We start from the raw sequence: 20,286 nt of genomic DNA, 5'->3' as shown, positions 1-20,286 counted from the left end.
AAACAAATCAAGCAATATTTAAGTAGCTACCTAATATAGAAGTATAAGTAGACTACTAGGTTAAAGATATTCCGTCTCAGATTTTCACAACTCCACACTTTTCAAGGTAACATACATTTTGTATAATAACTTGAAACCTACATTGATTTTGCCCAATCAATTATTGTATCTAATTCTGTTTACATGAGAGATAATATAAAAACAACTGATAAAGGACAGATTTATTCCAGCTTTAAGTCAACAATGAATTTGAGAAGCTTCTGTTTGGCCAATTATCATAATTAGGGGTTACCTGAAATGTGCTTGAGCCTGGGCCTACCTTTAGAGCCAATGCTTTTTTGCCTTTGAAACCATGTAAAATACTGTATAACTCAACCAAAACCCCAGAAAAGAAACAGTGGACAAGTCTGGTCCCTACTCAGGAGTCATTTCTAAACAACAGTACAATACAGTAAGTCTTGGGACCACACAGACACTGTGTCGTTCAGGAAAGATGCAAAAATTAACTCCAAGGGATGAACAAACTTTGGTCCAAAATGTTTAATTGAACCCCAAGACAACAACAAAGGAACTGGAAAAGGAATTCCAGATGTTAAGTATGAAATTGTGTACAGCCATCATCACATACAGCCATGTTACATCATCATGACCTGAAAGGGTGTTGCACAAGGAAGAAGCCCATACTCTAACACTGTCAGAAAAAGCCAGAGTGTATTTTTTTTATATATATAGCTTTTGAAGAAGTGTTCTCTGGTCAGATTAAACAAAAAAAAAATTAAATGTTAGGCCATAATGATCAAATGTTATGCATGTAAAGCTTTTAATTCAAAGAACATCATCCCAAGTGTGAAGCATGGGGGTGGCAACATCATGTTGTAGGAGTGTTTAGCTGGAAATGGGACTGGTGCACTTAGAAAAAAAAATGGCATCATGAGGAAGGAGAATTATCTAGATAAACTAAAGCAACACCCCTAGACATCATCAAAAATGTTAAAGCTTGGTCATTTTCTAGCAGGACATTGATCCTAATCAAACCTCCAAAGATTGAACAAAATGGCTTACAGACAACAAAGTGAAAGTAATGGAGTGACCATCACAAAGCCCTGACCTGAATTCCACAGAAAACATGTGGACTGAACTGAAGAAGTTTGTCCAAATGAGAAGGCCCACAAACCTTTGTCTCTTATTTTGAAATGACCTTTTACAGAAATAGTGATGACCCTGATGAACTTAATACAGGAAATGTATGGTCATAAAAAATAAATCTGTGAAGTTATTTTTGTTAAATGGAGGAAGAAAAGCTTGATGACAAAATAAGTGAACTCACACTGTAAGCCACACAGTAAGACATCCTCACAACATTACCGTCACCTGTTTAGGCTTACTGCTAACTTTGAAAGTCTCCCTTTCATTACATAGAAGATCCTTACGTTACTGGTAATGACTCAGATACGGACACACATCAGGAAATTAGACCTGTTTAGTTCAATCTGCTTCTGGAACAATGTTGATATTTTGCTTTGTTGTCTCACATCAGTCATTTTGGATCTCATTTCCATAAAATAAAATACTCAGGAGTTCATATCTAGTAATGAATGTTGTGATTAATTACCATTATTGCACAAAGTGTTTACTCTTATTTGTTTTTCAGCAAATATGTGACTTTCACTTTAAATTAATAGCAGTTAAGACATGAAACATTATTGTGGTTTGGTTTCGATCCTAGTTCAGATGTGTGACTTTAACCAGTGAGAAATTGTCACACTCCCGCCGGCAGATGGCCCTGCGGTGTCGACGAGCACGTGTGCACGAGACTTTAGTATATCGACACTCGCCTTTGTTTGTTTTGATTCTCTCCCCGTTTAAGCATTGGTTGAGGTTCAAGGGTGTGTCTTAATTAACTCCAGGTGTCTGTATTTTAGTTTGATTATGTTGGATATTTAAACCCCTTGTGGTGCTGTGCACTTCGCGCAGTATTATTCGTACATGATACCGTAGTAGCGAATACATTTAGCATGCTAGCGGTCTTATTTTCATGGTTGTTCTCGTTCCATGCCTAGACATTAAGTTCCATGTTTAACCCAGTTAACCTTGTCCATTTTAGACCGTATTTCCTGTGTTTTGCCTGCTGTGTTTCAAATAAAGACATTGCTCCTGCGCTTACTTCCTGTATATAGTCCTGTTTCGTTACAGAATACTGCGCCAAAAGACTATGGAAGTAGCAGGAGAGCACCTTGTCGGGAAATATTGGGATTACTGGGGCTTTCCGCAGCTGGAGGAGTATCAAGCTGCGTTAAGGAAGCAGCAGGAGGAGTACCAAGCTGCGTTAAGGAGGCAACAGGAGGAGTTGCAGTGGAAGCAATGGGAGGATGAAATAAATCAGACACTCCGCACCGTGGAGGAAGCGCTTCGCTCCCGTGCCGTAGCGCCGAACTGCACCCCACCTTCCGGCCCGGAGGGGAACAGTGCTCCACCCTCCTGCCCTGCTGAGAACCCAGTCACGCTGCCCAGTCTGGAACCGAAGGCTGGCCTAGAACATTTTTTTTGGGGGGGGGTAACCGCAACCTCGGAGCTCCAGCTTGAGACCTACGGGGGAGGCCTCAGCTGTGGAGGTCCCGCCTGAGGTCAACATGGTGACCTCAGAGCTCCAGCTTGAGACCTTCAGGGAGGTCTCAGCTTCGGAGCTCCAGCCTGCCGAGAAAGCTGTCCCGCTGCTCTGTCCTGCTGAGGAAGTTTTCCTGCTGTTCTGTTCTGTGGAAGAAGCTGTCCCGCGTCCCTGTCCTGCTGAGGAAGCTGTCCTGCTGCCCTGTTCTGTGGAGGAAGCTGTCCCGCTTCGCTGTCCTGCTGAGGAGGCTGTCCCGCTGTCCTGCCCAGCCGAGGAGGCTGCCCAGCCTTCCAGCCTCGCTGGGGGCATCACCCAGTATTCCAGCCCCGCTGGGGGCGTCGCCCAGCTTCCAACCCCACCGGGGATGGTGCCCCGAGTTTCGATCCTGCTGGGGATGGTGCTTCGCCTGTCTGCTGCCTGGCGGAGGCTGCCCTGTTTTCCGATGCAGCGAGAGACAGATCACACAGGGGCACCGGACCGCCGTTGGAGGGGGGTGCTCGTTGGCGCTCTGGGAGGAGCGCATTTGGAGTGGGGTCCTGTTACGCTCCCGCCGGCACATGGCACTGCGGCGTCAACATGCACGCGCGGCTTTAGAGAGCGCATGTGCACAAGACTTTTGTATATAGACACACGCCGTTGTTTGTTTTGATTCTCTCCCTGTTTAAGCGTTGGTTGATATTCGAGGGTGTGTCTTAATTTACTCCAGGTGTCTGTATTTTAGTTTGATTATGTTGGATATTTAAACCTCTTGTGGTGCTGTGCACTTCGCGCAGTATTATTCGTATATGGTAACGCAGTAGCGAATACGTTTAGCATGCTAGCGGTTTATTTCCATGTTTGTTCTCGTTCCATGCCTAGACCTTAAGTTCCATGTTTAACCCAGTTAACCTTGTCCAGTTTAGACCATGTTTCCTGTGTTTTGCCTGCTGTGTTTCAAATAAAGACATTGCTCCTGTGCTTACTTCCTGTATATAGTCCTGTTTCGTTACAGAAATGAGGAAATGCTGTCCTTCACATTCTCAGAAAAGCCAAAATTAAAACAGCCACACATGTATGGTCTCACTACTGCTAGCTTCTGTGACTTGTGCCATCAACACTCAATGAGATGAACCAATAATGAAAGATGAACATAATGTTAGATGTCATTTTAGCCTCTACAGCATCTTATTTTAACTTATGTCACATTACTTTCTGCCTCAGAAATGCATTTAAACACAGAGCTCTGAATGGAAATAACTTGAAATGTGTTCATATCATCTACAGGCAGTAAGTAGAATTAATCAGAAACTGAAGCCCAGTAACATAAAAGTATCAACTTTAGTTTCCTGTTCCTGTGTAAATCTTTTTTTTTTTTGTCTTGTGCGTGCTTTTTAACTTGGATTATTATTATTATTATTATTATTATTATTATTATTATTATTATTATTATTATGGATCTGCTTACTGTGATGTTGCCTTCCTGTATGTTGACCTCTGCTTGGAATTATGACAAATATTTTTGGTTGTCCTTTAACAAAGGACACACTGAGTTTATTCACTTGTGTCCTGTCTCATCAGAAACAGACAGATAACACACACAGACAGCAACATTCAGACCATCAGACTGTGAATGAAACATTATATTTGCTCCCTTGAAGAAATTTAAAACAATCAGCTCTAACAGTAAAACTGATGAACTGCTTAAACCTTAGGCAAAATAAATAAATAAATAAACATAACAGCACATCAAGAGCTTCCTGACTGTTTACAGTTGCTGTTATTAATGTCACCAACATGAAGACATGAAGACGTTTTAGCCTCATTTATAGAAACACCTCCCTCTCTCTCTCTCTCTCTGAAGTGTGATTGGTGTTTGAATGAGAAGTGTCTGTGTTAAAGCCTCGACACTTCCTGTGTTTTTAGTCAGTCATCAGTGTGACAGGATGGAGCTCCGTCCACTCTGTGTGTTTCTCTGTGAGTAAATGTTCTCTGTGTGTCTTCATTACAGTGATTGGTAGTGAATTAAGTTTTAAGCTGATGATTTTAACTGCTGTTACACATTGGTAGTCAGTATTTGTTTAGGATTTTATATTTTATAATTGTTTGGAGATTTGTTTGGAGTTTTTGCACTCTATCATCTGTAAAGTGAAGAAAGTTGCTCGTGTAGATATACTATAAAATGCTGCAGGGACGTAGCACTTAGCAGGAGACTGTGCCAAGCAAACAGGAAATCAACTGACAGTTTCTAAATGAGAGACATGTAAGTAAAGTAAGTAAAATTTATTTATATAGCACGTTTCACACAGCAAAGCTGACCAAAGTGCTGCACAGAGTAAGGAAAGTAACATGGAAACAGAATTAGACCAAATAAAAACAGACAATGGACAATAGAAAAAAAATTGATTAAAAATTTGTTTAAACAATTAAAAATTTGATCAAAAAGCCTGGCAGAAGAGATAAGTTTTAAGCCTATTTTTAAAAGTGGTAATAGAAGGTGCTAGGCGGTTGATTCCATAGACGGGGGCAACAACAGCAAAAGCTCTATCCCCCTTTGTTTTTAACCGGGAACGAGGGACATGCAAAAGAAACCTATCAGAAGATCTTAGACATCTGTTTCATGAATGTGGTTTAAGAAGATCCTCAACATACGAAGGAGCTTGATTATTAAGAGTTTTAAAAACAAACATCAGAATCTTAAGCTGAATCGTAAAACGGACGGGAGCCAGTGGAGCGATGCTAAAATTGGGGTGACACGATCAAACTTCTTTGCCCTGGTCAACAGCCTTGCAGCTGCATTCTGAACCATCTGAAGACGCGCCAGAGATGACTGAGGAAGACCCAAGTATAATGAATTACAGTAATCTAAGCGAGAAGTAATAAAAGCATGAATAACCTTCTCCAAATCCTGGAAAGACAAAAATGTTTTGAGTTTCGAAATAATCTGTAGTTGATAAAAACTAGTCTTAACGACCGAATTTATCTGCTTGGTTAAGCATAATTCTGAGTCCAGAATGAAGCCTAGGTTCCGAACCTGGGAAGAAATTGAGGGAAAGTGATTATGGAGCTGGTTAATGAGACCATTTCTCAATCTCAGGGGTCCAAAAACAATTATTTCAATTTTGTCTTCATTAAGTCGGAGGAAATTATTTGTCAACCATTTTTTAATGTCACCCAGACAGTCCAGCAATGGCTTCATGGAGTCACCAGCTATCAAAGGAATGTACAACTGGGTATCATCAGCATATAAATGAAAAGAGACATTGTGATACAGAGTCTAGGGCAGAACGAGATCTGAGTGTTCAACATATCACATACAAAGCTCTGCTCCTTCCACCAAAATCCTTGGATCTTACGACACCCCCAAAAAACATGGGTAGTGTCTCCATCTTCTGAATGGTATCGCCAGCAGGTGGGTGTGTCTTTAAGACCGAGGCTATACAATTTAGAGGGTTGTCCAATAGAACCAATGTAAAATCTTAAATTGTATAAGGCGCACCCTTGCGTTTCTAGATTCAGTTTTTTTTTTTTTTAAATCCTAGCCCACTCTCCCTCCCCCAATTCCCAATTTAAATCTTTCTCCCATAATCTCTTGAGAGTGGTCGAGACTCCGTCCCCTAGACTCAGAATCAGTAAGCAGTAATACACTTAATACGCTTCATGCCCTCTTCCAAAAGCAGAAATCACCTCTCCCAGAGTATCTGCTGCTTTAGGGGCGTGCATGCTACTCCCAAAAATAGTACAGAGCAAGTGGCGTAGTTGAAGATACCTAAAAAAACTGAGATCTTGGGATCCCAAAATGTTGAACCAATTTTTCAAAAGATATCATCATACCACTGTCATAAAGATCACCGAGTGCATTAACCCCCCTCATGATCCACTCTGACCAAAAAAAAGGGGACTTATTAATACGTAGTTTGGGGTTTAGCCATAGGCTCGAGGCAACATTGAGATAAATGTCAGAATCAAACACTCTGGACACTCTTGTCCACACCGAGTGCAAATGTGAAATAACGGGGTGTGATTTAACTTCTCTGGTTAGATTAATGGAAAGGCTTTGCAGTGGCAAAATAGGGGAAGAACTTCTTGTTCAATGCAGAACCAGGGAGGGGCTCTCTCAGGTGGAAGTGACCAATGAGCCAAATGTCTGAGACCAAATGCATAATAATAAAACAGAATCTTGGGTAGGCCTAATCCACCCTTGTCAACCAGCCTCTGTAACTTATTGAAATTTAACCTGGGACGCTTACCATTCCAAATAAAAGACTTCGCTATACTCTCAAATTGCTTGAAATAAGAAAGAGGGACATCTATAGGGAGAGACTGTAGCAGGTAACTGAATTTTGAAATACAACTAATTTTAGTAAAATTAACCTTCCCAATAATAGATACATGTAAAGAAGACTACCTGTCTACATCACTCGAAAACATTTTTATTAACGGGTCAACATTAACACTAACTAAATCGGACACATTTTTTGGAAATAAAATACCCAAATTCTTAATGCCCTGTTTGGGTCACTGGAAGGCACCAGGCTGAAAGCCGTTACTGGACAGTACGCTGTCAGAGACAAAGCTTCATATTTAGACCAGTTGACTTTGTATCCTGAGAATTTGGAAAAGGAATTAATAATTCTGTGGAGACAAGGAATAGATCTAGTAGGGTCAGAGACGAATAATAAAATATCATCTGCATAAAGCAAAAGCTTAGGCGCCAAACCTCCCACCACCACCCCTGGAAAATCATTCTCCTTTCTTATCGCAGCTGCTAACGGTTCCAGGGCAAGACAGAACAATAATGGGGAAAGAGGGCAACCCTGCCGGGTGCCCCTATCTAGAGTAAAATAATCTGAAATTAGTCCATTTGTTTGTACTGCTGCTACCGGATGTCTATAAAGTAGCTTAATCCAACCAATGAAAGAATTCCCAAACCCATACACTTCCAAAATCTTAAAAAGATAATCCCATTCTACCATATCAAACGCCTTTACGGCGTCAAGTGAGATGGCAGGAACCGGAGACTGATCATTCGCTACTGACCACATGATATCAATGAGACGTCTAATGTTATCAGAAAAGCTACGGCCCCGAATAAACCCTACCTGATCTATATGTATAAGAGATGTCATAACGTTACTTAATCTATTAGCCAGAATTTTCGACAAGATTTTTACATCTAACTGGATCAGGGAAATTGGACGATAACTTTTACACTCACTTGGATCTTTGTCTTTTTTAAGAATCAGACTGATCCGGGCTTGTGTCATGGTTGGAGGAAGCTTTCCATTCTTTAATGCTTCTGTATAAACTTCTAACTGAAGTGGAGCCAGTTCTGTAGCATAAGATTTGAAAACTCAGCGGCAAAGCCATCTGGCCCCGGAGACTTGCCTGTAGGCAGGGCCTTAATTACCTCGCCAAGCTCCTCCAGGGTTATCTCAGAATCAAGAGCATTTTTTTGCTCCGTTGTCAATTTCGGGAGTCCTAATTTTTTTTTTTTAGAAAGTTTAACTTTCTAAAACAAAGTTCCTAATATCTTCATCAGTAGACGAAGACATTGAACTATAGAGATCAAAGTAAAATTCTTTAAAAGCATTATTAATATCAATGGCCAAGGTAAAAAATTCACCACTAACCGACTTCACTGCGGGAATGGTAGAAAGGGCCTCCCTCTGTTTTATATATCTAGCCAAATGTTTTCCTGCTTTGTCCCCCAACTCAAAGTATAACTGTCTTGCCCTGAATAACCAAAACTCCACTTTCCTCGACAAAATAGTATTATATCTATATTTCAATCTGGTCAACTCTCTGAGACCATCAGACGACATCCGGCGCTTCAGCTCTGCCTCTGCACTTTTAATATGTCCTTCCAACTCCACGAGTTCTCGTGCTTTGAATTTTTCAATGAATGAGGCATACTGTATGATCCGACCCCTAAGAACCGCCTTAAGTGCCTTCCACGCCACGCCCACAGAGGATACCGAGGAAACAGTTGGGCTCCATATAAACATCAAGTTCAGTCTTTAACATTTGTCGGAAATCAGGATTTTGTAAAAGGGATACATTAAGCGCCAACTAAATGATTTCTTCTTCTCCGTTTGTGGCCACACCTCTAAACTCACCAGGGCGTGATCTGAGACTGGAATGTTTCCGATTGAACAATCAGCAACGGATGAAATGAATGATTTGGATATATATAAAAAAAAATCTATTCTAGAATAAATCTTATGGACTGAAGAAAAATATGTATAGTCCCTACCAGATGGGTTCAAAAGTCTCCAAATATCTGCAAGACCAAGATTTTTACACATCCTGTGAAGCGTCACTGTTGCTCTAGGGGGCTTGCACACTTTTGCAACACTATGATCAAGGACTGAGTCCATCAAAAGATTAAAGTCTCCTCCCAATATTATATCATGTGGGGTGCCAGCAGATTGCAACATCCCTTCAAAATCTATAAAAAAAGCCTTCATCATCAGCATTGGGTGCATAAATATTAGCCAAAATAAGACTTTGCCCCTGAATTTCTGCTAAAACAATAATTACTCTCCCTTATTTATCTTTAAACTGTTTGAGACATTTGAATTGTAGATGCTTATTTACCAATATAATGACTCCCCTGCTCTTACTTGAGTCAGCACTAAAGAAAACATCGTCCGGGCTTCCATCTTGAACACATAAGTGTCTTTTAATGTCTCCAGAGCGCGAGGATTTTAACTTCTTTGCCATGTTTACCTCAAACAGCAAAAGTGTAACTGGGTATACCGAATTTCACCAGATTATATCTATATATATATAATTATAGAAAATAATTATAAAAATTAGCAAAGTGCGCAGAGCTGTCTTTCACACGTCTGCCCTTCGCATGGCGTCACGTGACTCCCCACAAATGTGCATAATTGAACAAATGACCAGTCTAGCCAGCCCACAGCAGGGAACATTCAACTATTAAACACAAACTTGCAAGAGTATAAGTCCTATATAAACATCATACATCATAGCAGAAAACCATTTTATTTTTAATTTTACGAAAGCTTCAAGTGCAGTTAATTATTTGTCATGCTATACGCGCAAATAGAAGACTGCTTGAAGCCGTGGGAAAAACATGTATTTTGCTCAGTTTATAGCAGGTAAGTATGCGGTTTGGGACGCAGCCATGCTCTCCTGTTTGCCATTAAATGGTTGAGCACTGGATTGTGTGTACGTGTCCTGTCGCACAATGCGGTGAAAACTCCCACATGACGTTAATAGTATGATTAAGATATCATGTCTGTAATACACGTCGATAATGTGACTAAAACAGGAATACTCCACATGTCTTAATTCGGTTTGTGTTTCTTCGAGTATGACTTTAATCGGATTAAGGTAATTAAAAATTGCGGTACATGGTACTTTCTTAATCAGAGTATCATTTTAATTGTGTTAATATTGGATTATTGTTGTCCACGTAAACGGACTGACTTTATGACACTCATGTATTTTTTTGTTTGTTTTTTTATTTATTTTTATTTTAAATTTCTTTGAAGATAAGACAAGTACATACTTCCTAAGCATTCTTATATATTGCTTTATTTGACCCGCTCATGTGTAATCTGTTCTGTTCACAACCATAATATATAATGTGTGTGTTTCAGGTGAATCTCCTCCAGTGTCTCTGATCATCAATCCCAGCAGAACTCAACACTTTACTGCTGACTCTCTCTCACTGAGCTGTGAGGACCAGAGTGACTCTACTGGATGGACAGTGAGAGGATACACACACAGTGAGGCAGTGTCTGATTGTTCATCAGTTTCAGGATCTACATGTAACATCAGCTCCCTCTCTACATCACACACTGGAGTTTACTGGTGTCAGTCTGAATCTGGAGGACGCAGTAATCCTGTCAACATCACAGTGCACCGTGAGTCTTCAACGTTCTCATCAATAATATTTTAATATACATACCTGGACCTAACATTTACAAAAAAATCAATTCTAAAGTATTGTAACAAAATGAAGTGATATTCCCTCTGCATCACTCTGCCTTGGTTAACATAACTGCATAGTTGTACATTTACATAACCTTAATACATGATGAAAACTTTAATGTATAAACTACGCTCATAGTTAGTTCTTAAGTTACGTCCATGCTCTTTAAGATTTATGATGTTACTTGTGTTTCAGGCAGGATAGCACTATTAGCTACAAAACCGAGACATGTTCTATATATCTAACTGGTTTAATGTGAATGTTACTATTCATAATATTCAATCTATAACTTAACTCCAGTTCATTTATGAATTGAACATGAGCTTTGAGTGACTTATAATTGTAAAATAAATACATAAATAAATAAATAAAAATCAAATAAAAAAGAAATCAGCATTGAACCACAAGCAAAATAGAATACTAGAAAAATATAGGTAAGGGAAGTTGGAGCCTGGGGGTCATATTAATGCTACATTGCATATTAAACAAAAAGTTACATGGATTTGCCAACCATATAACAGGTGATTCCCTACAATGCAATTTTTTGTAGATTTCTAGGCCCTATTGATCTGTTTGTCATGTAAGCTCTTTCTTGTAGCTGCCATAATTATGACCATAATTTATGATCCATACCAAGTCCCAGGGAAAATATATACAGATCTGGAGTCAGAACAGACATTTCCACATCTACCATTCAGACAGTTACATATATATCTAACAGCTGGTCCATCTCTGTACACGGGCACGAGTCTGAGGGCTTTATTTACAGAACCCTAGCAGTATGAAGTATACTGTAGTATCACTTTATCTAGCTTTATAAATAGAAACAGAAATTTGTGGTGACATTATTTGTGAGCTAAAGCTAGCCAGTGAACTGTGTATCCTAGGTAGATATGTAGATATGGCCAGCAGATATTTATTATTCATAAAACCAAAGAGTAAAGCAACAAACAACAACACTCAACATAAAACCTCTGCACAGCTGTCTCAGACAACTGCTCAGATATTTTATTTAGCTTAGCACATATTGCTACAGCCAACAACCTACCTGATATAAAGTGTTCATTACAGACAATGGAGTGTTTTGGTAAAATAAAATATTATTTTTTCATGCTATTGTCACATCTTCTACAATCTTTTGGTCATAAATATAGCAGTGTGGTCATACAGTAATGCCACATGAAACCGCTACATAGCGGTCTGAATGTTAGAATTATATTTGTATTTTAGACACTGTGTGATTTCAGTGTCTTCTTTCTCTTTCCTACAGGTGGTCATGTGATCCTGGACAGTCCTGTCCATCCTGTGACTGAGGGACATCCTCTGACTTTACATTGTTTATCTCGCAACTCAAAGACCTCAGCTTCTGGTGTTGATTTCTATAAAGATGGTTCAGTGCTGCAGAACAAGACTACAGGAGAGATGACCATCAGTACTGTCTCAAAGTCAGATGAAGGTTTCTACCACTGTAAACACCCAGAGAGAGGAGAGTCACCCAAAAGCTGGGTTTCAGTCAGAGGTGAGAAATAATTTATATATTACTTTAAATAAAGCAACTTTTGCTGTGTTTTCCATTCTTAAAGCATTTAATAATATATATCATTAATAATTTTAGTGTACGAGAAACACGTTCCTATTTATCTATTAGTCAAGCTGATTCTACTGTAATGGTTCTACTTATTTATAAAAGGTTTTTAAGTTTCACTGCTGGAGATTCACGGTAAAGAGTTGTAAATTTAATAACTGACTAACATTTCTAAATAGCTACCGATAGGTGCAGGTTGTGGTACATGACTTGATACACTATTTACAAAACATCAAACTAATAATAACAAATACAGTAAACTACGAGTCAGAGTTCAGTGATCCAGCCATGACAGATTCCGTGGTTCATGCTGAATGATACCAATTATGTCATGGTTGAAACTTCCTGTCCGCTATTTTTAAATGTTTTGAAAGCCTATTTTTTTTTAAACTCCTCCTAGACTGTTTGTCTAGATTTCATCTAGATGCATTCATGACAAAAAGTTATTCACGGAATTGTGATAAACCATACCGTTTTCAAATGATAACCATCATGCCCAGATGCTACCTGAGCAGTTTCAGAACAGCAACACATACTGGACAAAATTTCCAAGTAGTAGCTATTTTAATTATTTTTAAAAGTAATGTTTTTTTATGTTTGAAAGTTTACTTTTCTAACTCCCCTACACTGTTCATCGGACTCTAACAAAAAACATGTCACAAAGCTTCTTTTGCTGCTCATGGCTCTGATAATTGGCTTGACCTTGGTATTGCTGCTTGCAGCTTTATTTATCATTTTTATTTACTATCAGATGGAAAAGCTCCACTGTCGGTACTGAAGCTCCTCAGCAGTGCAGTAGCGGCCTCTCTGTATGTGCTGGTGACCATCATTCTGGCAGTGAAATGTTACAGAGCTCGAAGTAAGACCTCACAGTATTCTTCATTAGACATAAAATTAAACCCTGACATTTAATAAGAGGCTAATTTGAAGTGTTCATGAGTGTGTATTTTACAGCTGACCCTGATGAGGACAACAGACCGTACAGAGTGATAGAAGCTGAAGCGTCTGTCTGAGTCTCAGGTGTTTACATTATTTTATCATCTAGCTTTTAAATAACAGCAGCTCCCCGTGCAACAGAGAACACATTTGTGTATGTGCTCTGTCAGTAAGTACAGTTTTAGTGATGAGTGGCTGTGATGTTTCTGTGATTTTGGATGAAAGCTTTAAATTCTAATCATGTGTTATATTTTTTTGCATTTATTTTCACTTTTTAACAGTCTCTCCAGGATTTTGTGATCACAGAAATTAACACAAAAATCAAAGAAACTCCACAATATTCAGATTCAATATTCAACTTGCAATCTTTCAAAATTAGCTCAGATTCTCCGCAGATTTGGGCCAAGACGCATCATGTGACATGCACAATGCGCATTCAGCCAAAGCCCTCTTCCATTCATGTTGAACATGAGTACAGTAAAAAGGTCTCATTTACCAACAAACATCACTGTGAAAGACAGTGAAAAATCCTGTATAGACTGATTTAAGCTTTGCTTTGTATTTTTGTTTTAGGTTATAGTTTTTTTTAGGTATAAGACTTTATTTTTTAACTTAGGTGATTCCTAGTCTTAATGTATGTATCTGTATAACTTGTATGCATTTATTTTCATTATTTAAACTTTATTTTGCATTATTGATGTTTTTTAAGCTATATGACTTTTACTTTGTTTAAATTGAATATTATTTTTGATTCTGTAGCCAGCATTTACTCAATGTAGCATTTGCACAGGGATAAATATGCAGTATGGGTTGATGCAGTGTAATATTTGTAATTAAATAGAGTAAGACTAGTAATATTTTATGAAGTAAATACTTGGGCAGATAAGTTTTGTCTAGAATTCTTTTTCTAAAGGGACCGAAGTGTGCTTTTGTTCTGATACATTTTTAATAAAACAATAAAGTCTGTTATAAAAAAAAAAGGTTTCAGTTTTTACTAAATAACCATTATATATAATGGTATAATAATAAAATTATTATATCTACATTATTACATATAGATTCAGAAATCCTAAAGGCATTTAATACTATTCTCACATTCAGCACACAGTCAACCACATCACATTAATGTACATTAATAATCCTCATTATACATTTCCTGTCAGTCAGTAGTTACCTACACAAAACCAGTTAGTTTTGTTTGTATTTGGTTACTGCTACTTTTCTGTACAGATTGTGTTGTGCTCTGAGTGAATGTGGGGAGAGTCGGGCTTCCGGGTTGCTGCACCGTGTCGATTAAACAAAGCGCGCGCTCAGAACAGTGACTACGTTTACAGGGACAGCAGTAATCTAATTACTGACCTGTTTTGTACAGGAAAATCAGACACAGGAGATGTTGCTTGTGATCGCTCAGCAGGCTGTTCTCTGTCTGAGGAGCGGAAGCATCGCGCAGCCCTACTAGCGCTCACATAAGTGAACACTTCCCCTTGTGGCATAATTAAGCAATTGCACCCTCAAAAATACATTGAAATTGTTCTTTTTATACAGGCCGATACACAAAACACTTAACAATTGTGACAATACATTTGTAGGCGTCACATTTTCATTGGAAGACTATCCTAACAGAGGCCGGGAACATTTGCAAATAAATATCAATTTACCCCATGTTTATTTTCTTTAGTGACACAGGCAAAAAGGAAAAGACTGTGAGAGAAAAACAAAAAGAGAAGATGATGAAGATGAGAGAGGAAAAGCAGTTACTACCCACTGTGCACAGAATATGATTAGCATTATGTTACTCTGCTGTTTAACAAAAAATCTGACCTGGACTCATTCAAACAATGTAGGCCTAATAACCACAGAGATATGTTCTTTGGTTGGCACCCTGTCCAGGGTGTACACCGTCTTGTGCCCGATGCTCCCTGGGATAGGCTCCAGGTTTCCCTGTGACCCTGAAAAAGATTAAGCGGTATAGAAGATGGATGGATGGTTGGATATATGTTCTTTGGGAATTACAGTGAAGCCTATAGGTTCAATTTACTTTCATAAGTATAGTGTTATAATACAGTATAGTACTATAGATATCAATTTTTATAAAACACATTTTTCCTACATTAATTTACTGCTGAGACACATTTTTATAATTCAAATCTAAAATGATACAAACTCAAACACAAAGATTAAATGCAGTGTTTTTAATGTTACTAAATTATTTTTATTACACTTCGACAGGAGACAAAAATGAGGAGTCATAAAGAACGGGACAGGCAGTGAATTCAGAGGGAGAGAGAGAGAAGAAAGAGTAGCAGAGGATGGGGAGAGAAATGAACAGAAAGTTTGTAATGTTGAAGGCAGAGAGACAAGAAGAGATGAGAAACAGGGAGCAGGTTATGGGGAGCAGAGAGATACAGAAAAAGAGGCTGAGAGAAAGAGCACAGGAGGCACAAAAGGAAGCGACTCAGACAGACCACACATGCAGAGCAATCGTGGAGTAGACCAGGATGAAATGAGAGGTGATAGAGCTGATGTCAGTCGAAGAGACACATTTCTACACTGACATGCCCACTGACATGGTTTTAAAGCTATTATTATCCAATGTCTGAAAATGCACATCTGTCGATCAGGGAATTCAGTATTTTTTGCCCCTCAACCCCTCTAGCAAACTTAATTTTTGGACCTGTATATGGCCATGCTTTCAATTAATAGCAGTTAAGACACAAAACATTATTGTAGTTTGAATTCTATTCTAGTTGAGCTGTGTGTCTTTAACCTTTGAGAAACAAGGAAACGCTGTCATTCACATTCTCAGTAAAGCCAAAATTAAAACAGTCACACATGCATGTTCTCATTCTAGTTTCTGTGGTAAACAGCACTCAGTGAGCTGAGCTAATAATAAAAGATGAACATAATGTTAGATCTTATCTCATCTTATAACACATTACTTTGTGCTGCCAATAAATGCATCTAAACACAGAGAACTCAGAATGAAAATAACTTGAAATGTGTCCATATCATCCACAGACTTTAAGCAGAATTAATCAGAAACTGAAGCCCAGTAACATAAAAGCTTTAAGTACAGTGATGTGTTCACCTAAACTGGATATTTTATCTGCTAGTCTGTTGAAAATGGTTAACATTTACATTTACATTTATTCATTTAGCAGGTGCTTTTATCCAAAGCGACTTATAAATTGTCATGATACCCCCTTGAAGCAGCGTGCTCTAAGCGCGAATGCACGAGCACCTGCTTTTCCGTTGTTGACAGTAGTGACATTTGGACACGTGTGTTTGTTTATGTTTCTATCATGTCTCCTCCCTGTTCTGTCATTGGCTGGGATTTTCACGTGTGTCTGATTCGCCCTCAGCTGTGAGCATTTATGATACTGATCATGTCCGCTTATATATGGCGCGCCTCCCAGCACAAAACGCAGAATATTAGAATAGATAAGATCTATTCTATCCTCACGATAGATAGCAATAGTCTTAGTTCATGTCATGTTCCATGGTTCACGTTTAGGTTCACGTTTAGGTTCACGTTTAGGTTCACGTTTAGGTTCGTTAGTTTTGTTCACGCTGGTTTCTCCGCTACCAGTCCCGCACTATAGTTCACGTTTCTTGTTTTGTTTCTTGACCCTGTATTTCCATGAACGTGACCTTGATTCCTGCCTCGCCCCTTTATGCCTGTTTGCCGATCACCTGAACTTTGCATGTTACTGGATTACGTTTGTGGATCACGTTTTGGATTTGTCTGCCTGTCTCTCTCTTAAATAAACCTGTTCTACTGCGATTGCATCCTACCTTATCTCAGTTACGTCACGATATGTGACACAAATGAGTAAATACAAGCAAACAGTAACCAAGACGCAAAAAGGAGGAAAATCCTGAGACTTGGTGGAGGTTCAGTGTCACTGTGACCTTCAGCAGCACCAGGAATCTGTGGAACTGTCACAAATTCCCCCTCATTGCACAGCGTGTGATCTGCAGTGAGTGCTGCTGTGCTTTTGTTTATGTTTCTTGTGCAGTACGGAGCCTTATTTCCATGTTTCTGTGTAAATCTACACCTTTCTCTCCTTTTTTTCATTTTCATTGGATTATGGATCTGCATACTTTGATATTCCCTTCCTGAACTTTGACCTCTGCTTTGAACTACAGTATGATGAAGATGACTGGTTTGGCCTTAATAAAGAACATGCTGAGGTTACTCAGTTGTGTTCTGTCTCATCAGCTTTGCACATTACACATACTCGCGTTAAGTACTTTTTTGATCCCTGAGGAAACTGTTTTGTTTCAGCAGTACAATAAACACGGAAGAACAATGGACACAGAAAATGCACAGATTGTAGTATCCATTCCAGTAAGTAAATAAAAATAAAATATAATAAAATGAGATTTTAAAGTGACTGTAGTCCAGGTGATCATAAAGTGACTGTCAGTAAAATTTGTGATGATCCATGAGAAAAAATAATTTTAAAAAATCAACAAGAATACAGTGTGGAGGAATGTGAGAAATGTTGAGTTATTGCAGTGTATACAGGGTGGAGGTGTACAACAGCTCTAACAGTAAAACTGATGATCTGTTTGCACCTTATGTTAAAGGAAATAAAAGTACACCACGTTCACTGACTGCCTACATGCTGGTCAGTGCTGTCATTAGTGTCAGCAGTATTGAAACTTTTTCCCACCACATACACAAACCACAACAGCTCGCTCGCTCTCTCTCTCTCTCTCTCTCTCTCTCTCTCTGTACTTCCTCTTTCACACACACACACACTGTTTTAAGACTCCCACTAGAAAGGAAATAGTTTACACACCCCTCTTAAAATTGCAGGTTTTCGTGATATAAAATATAAAAATAAATAAACCAAGATAAATCATGTTAGATCTATTTCCAACTTTAATGTTATATAGAAAGCAACAATATTAAAAAGAAAGTTGGATTTATAATAAAACTTGCGAGTGTTATCACTGTTTGCAGGACTGCCAGACTGATAAAATATAAAACATTTTGGTTATCTAAAACAAAACTAGGTTAGTTTGGTGTCGCTAGACAAGCGGAGGCACGACTAAACTGTCACCGTATGGGTTTGGGTCATGGGTCTGCTACAGAGCCATGTAAAGTACGTTATCTGTCCGTATGCTCTGCTCATATCATATTCAGGTAACTTGGAACTCGTATAAAGATTTACACAACTTGTTTTCCTTCTTAGCATGGGAGGATGTTAGTGTTTCAGTTTCAACCCCTTTACTGTTTAAAAAATAATCTGCAATATCCATTTTTCTCCTCCCAATAACTAAAACCTGAGCTGTAGCCCTGAAGATTTTTTCTTTAGCCCTGAAGAATTCTTCACATTGGGCAGTTTGTCACTACGTCAAGACGGCAGTGCTGTAATCTTCATTGAATGGAGGCAAGACCAATCAGTTTTCAGGGAAATACATGGAAATACTTGTGTTTTATTTCCTGAAAGGCCTCAATACTGCCAAATGCTAGCTCATACAGTCAGTGTGAGGGGAAAAAAACACGCAGATACGCAGATTTATTTATTTATTTGTTTATTTTAACCAGTGCAAGGGTTGAAAATGAAACACTCCCATGCTGAGAAGGAACACAAGCTGTATAAATGTCTATATGAGTTCGAAAGTACATGAACATGATATGAGCAGAGCATAAGGACAGATAACAAACTTTCACCGTGTTCACGCCATGTCAGAATTACCGTAATTACTAGATCACAACCAATAAAACAAACAATAAAAAACATATGCTTTCAATTGAGGTGGATAACCTTTTCATTCATTAAGAAGACATGCGCATAAACTGTGGTAGAAAAATATTTACAGAATAAATAGCTCAGAAATGCGTTTTTCTGTGGGAACTGGGGCGCGGTTGGTCGCATAAGTGGACTAACCAGTGGACCGATCTGCGCACAGCCCTCTCCAAGTAATTCCTCAGATTTTCAAGGATTTAAGTCTTGGCTCTCAAAACACTGAGCTTCTTCTTCTGAACTATTTCTTTGTTGACTTGGATTTATGCTTTAGTCATTATCATACTGGAAGGTAATTTTTTTTCTTCATCTTCAGCTGTCTAACAGAGGCCTGCAAGTTTTGTGCCAAAATAGAGTTGGAGTTATCCATGATTCCCTCTATCTTAACTAGAGCCCCAGTCCCAGCTGATAGCATGATGCTGCCACCACCATGCTTCACCATGGGTATGGTGCTCTTTGGGTGATAGGCTGTCTTGTTTATGTGCCAAACATCTTTTATGCCACAAAATTTCTACCTTGATCTTTCTCATCTGACCATAACACATTTTGCCCCATGGTTTGGGGTGTTTTATGCAGGGCTTCCATCTGATTGGCCTTTCAGCAATGAGATACCGTACATGCTTTGTGAGCTCTTTGTGGACAATGGCTTTAGCAATCAGATTAAACCAAGAACATGTCAAGAAAATTACACAGAAGCAGCTGATCTTTATTTGGGGTTAATCAGAATCACCTGATTGATGACAGGTGTATGATAATTACTTTTCAACATGAGCTTGACTGTGATTGGTTCATTCTGAGCACAGTCACATGCCCCATTATATAAGAGTGAGCACTGGTGTGTATCCAGGTTATTGTAAGTTATGTGATTTTCTTTTTTTCCCTAAAATATTTAAAATGTTTTTCACTTTTATTGGTTGCTATATCATATTAAATACTGAAGAAGAACTGACTGGTGCGTAGATGTTTTATAACCATTGTATATTCAGTCATGTATGGAGATACTTTTTACACCACAATTATAATGTGAAATGTGAAAAATGGTGAAAACACTTTTTGCTGGTTGTAATGAATTATAATAACAGGCTAATGTATGAATTTCCACCTGCATCACCACTTGCTCGCTCTCTCTCTCTCTCTCTCTCTCTCTCTCTGGTGCATGCTGGGAGTTTGTGAGCGAGCGCGGCGTGTGAGCGTGGTGTGAGAGCGAATGAACTTTTTTCTATTTTTATATAGATATATTTCCTTTCTTTACAATCTGGAATTTCAGAGCACAGTCACTGGGTGAGTGTGTGATAGTATTATCAAGGAAGCGGTGTTATTAGTTGCTGTTTTTTTTGCTGCGGGGAGTGTTTGATCTCGCGGCGGGGTGTAGGGATGGCGGCTCACCTGAGCGGTGGAGCCCGGCCTCTCTCGCTCCGTCACGGGGTGCGGTGTGAGGTGAGCTCCGAGGTCTCGGTGG

At 38.9% G+C, this 20,286-nt stretch overlaps 1 protein-coding gene across 1 annotated transcript; it reads left to right on the top strand.

Moving 5' to 3' along the window:
* The first annotated feature begins 2,212 nt into the window (after positions 1 to 2,212).
* LOC128628777 (low affinity immunoglobulin gamma Fc region receptor III-A) lies at positions 2,213 to 14,050 on the top strand. The gene is made up of 7 exons (XM_053681427.1): positions 2,213 to 2,510; positions 2,875 to 3,087; positions 10,213 to 10,479; positions 11,818 to 12,066; positions 12,884 to 12,991; positions 13,087 to 13,152; positions 13,350 to 14,050. Exons 1-6 carry the CDS (start codon positions 2,213 to 2,215, stop codon positions 13,143 to 13,145), a joined length of 1,194 nt encoding a protein of 397 aa, XP_053537402.1. The 3' UTR covers positions 13,146 to 13,152; positions 13,350 to 14,050.
* Positions 14,051 to 20,286: the final 6,236 nt, after the last annotated feature.

This window comes from Ictalurus punctatus, chromosome 7 (assembly GCF_001660625.3).
Source record: "Ictalurus punctatus breed USDA103 chromosome 7, Coco_2.0, whole genome shotgun sequence".
NCBI lineage: Eukaryota > Metazoa > Chordata > Actinopteri > Siluriformes > Ictaluridae > Ictalurus > Ictalurus punctatus.
Note: the sequence above shows the minus strand (reverse complement) of the source record. Positions and strands in the feature narration are given on the sequence as shown.

Excerpts from the sequence above, each read along its gene's own strand:
- LOC128628777 (XM_053681427.1), top strand. The coding sequence starts at position 2,213 with ATGGAAGTAGCAGGAGAGCACCTTGTCGGGAAATATTGGGATTACTGG. Across the intron at positions 3,088-10,212 it reads CACAGGGGCACCGGACCGCC|GTGAATCTCCTCCAGTGTCT; the intron begins GTTGGAGGGGGG and ends TGTGTGTTTCAG. Across the intron at positions 12,067-12,883 it reads AAGCTGGGTTTCAGTCAGAG|ATGGAAAAGCTCCACTGTCG; the intron begins GTGAGAAATAAT and ends ATTTACTATCAG.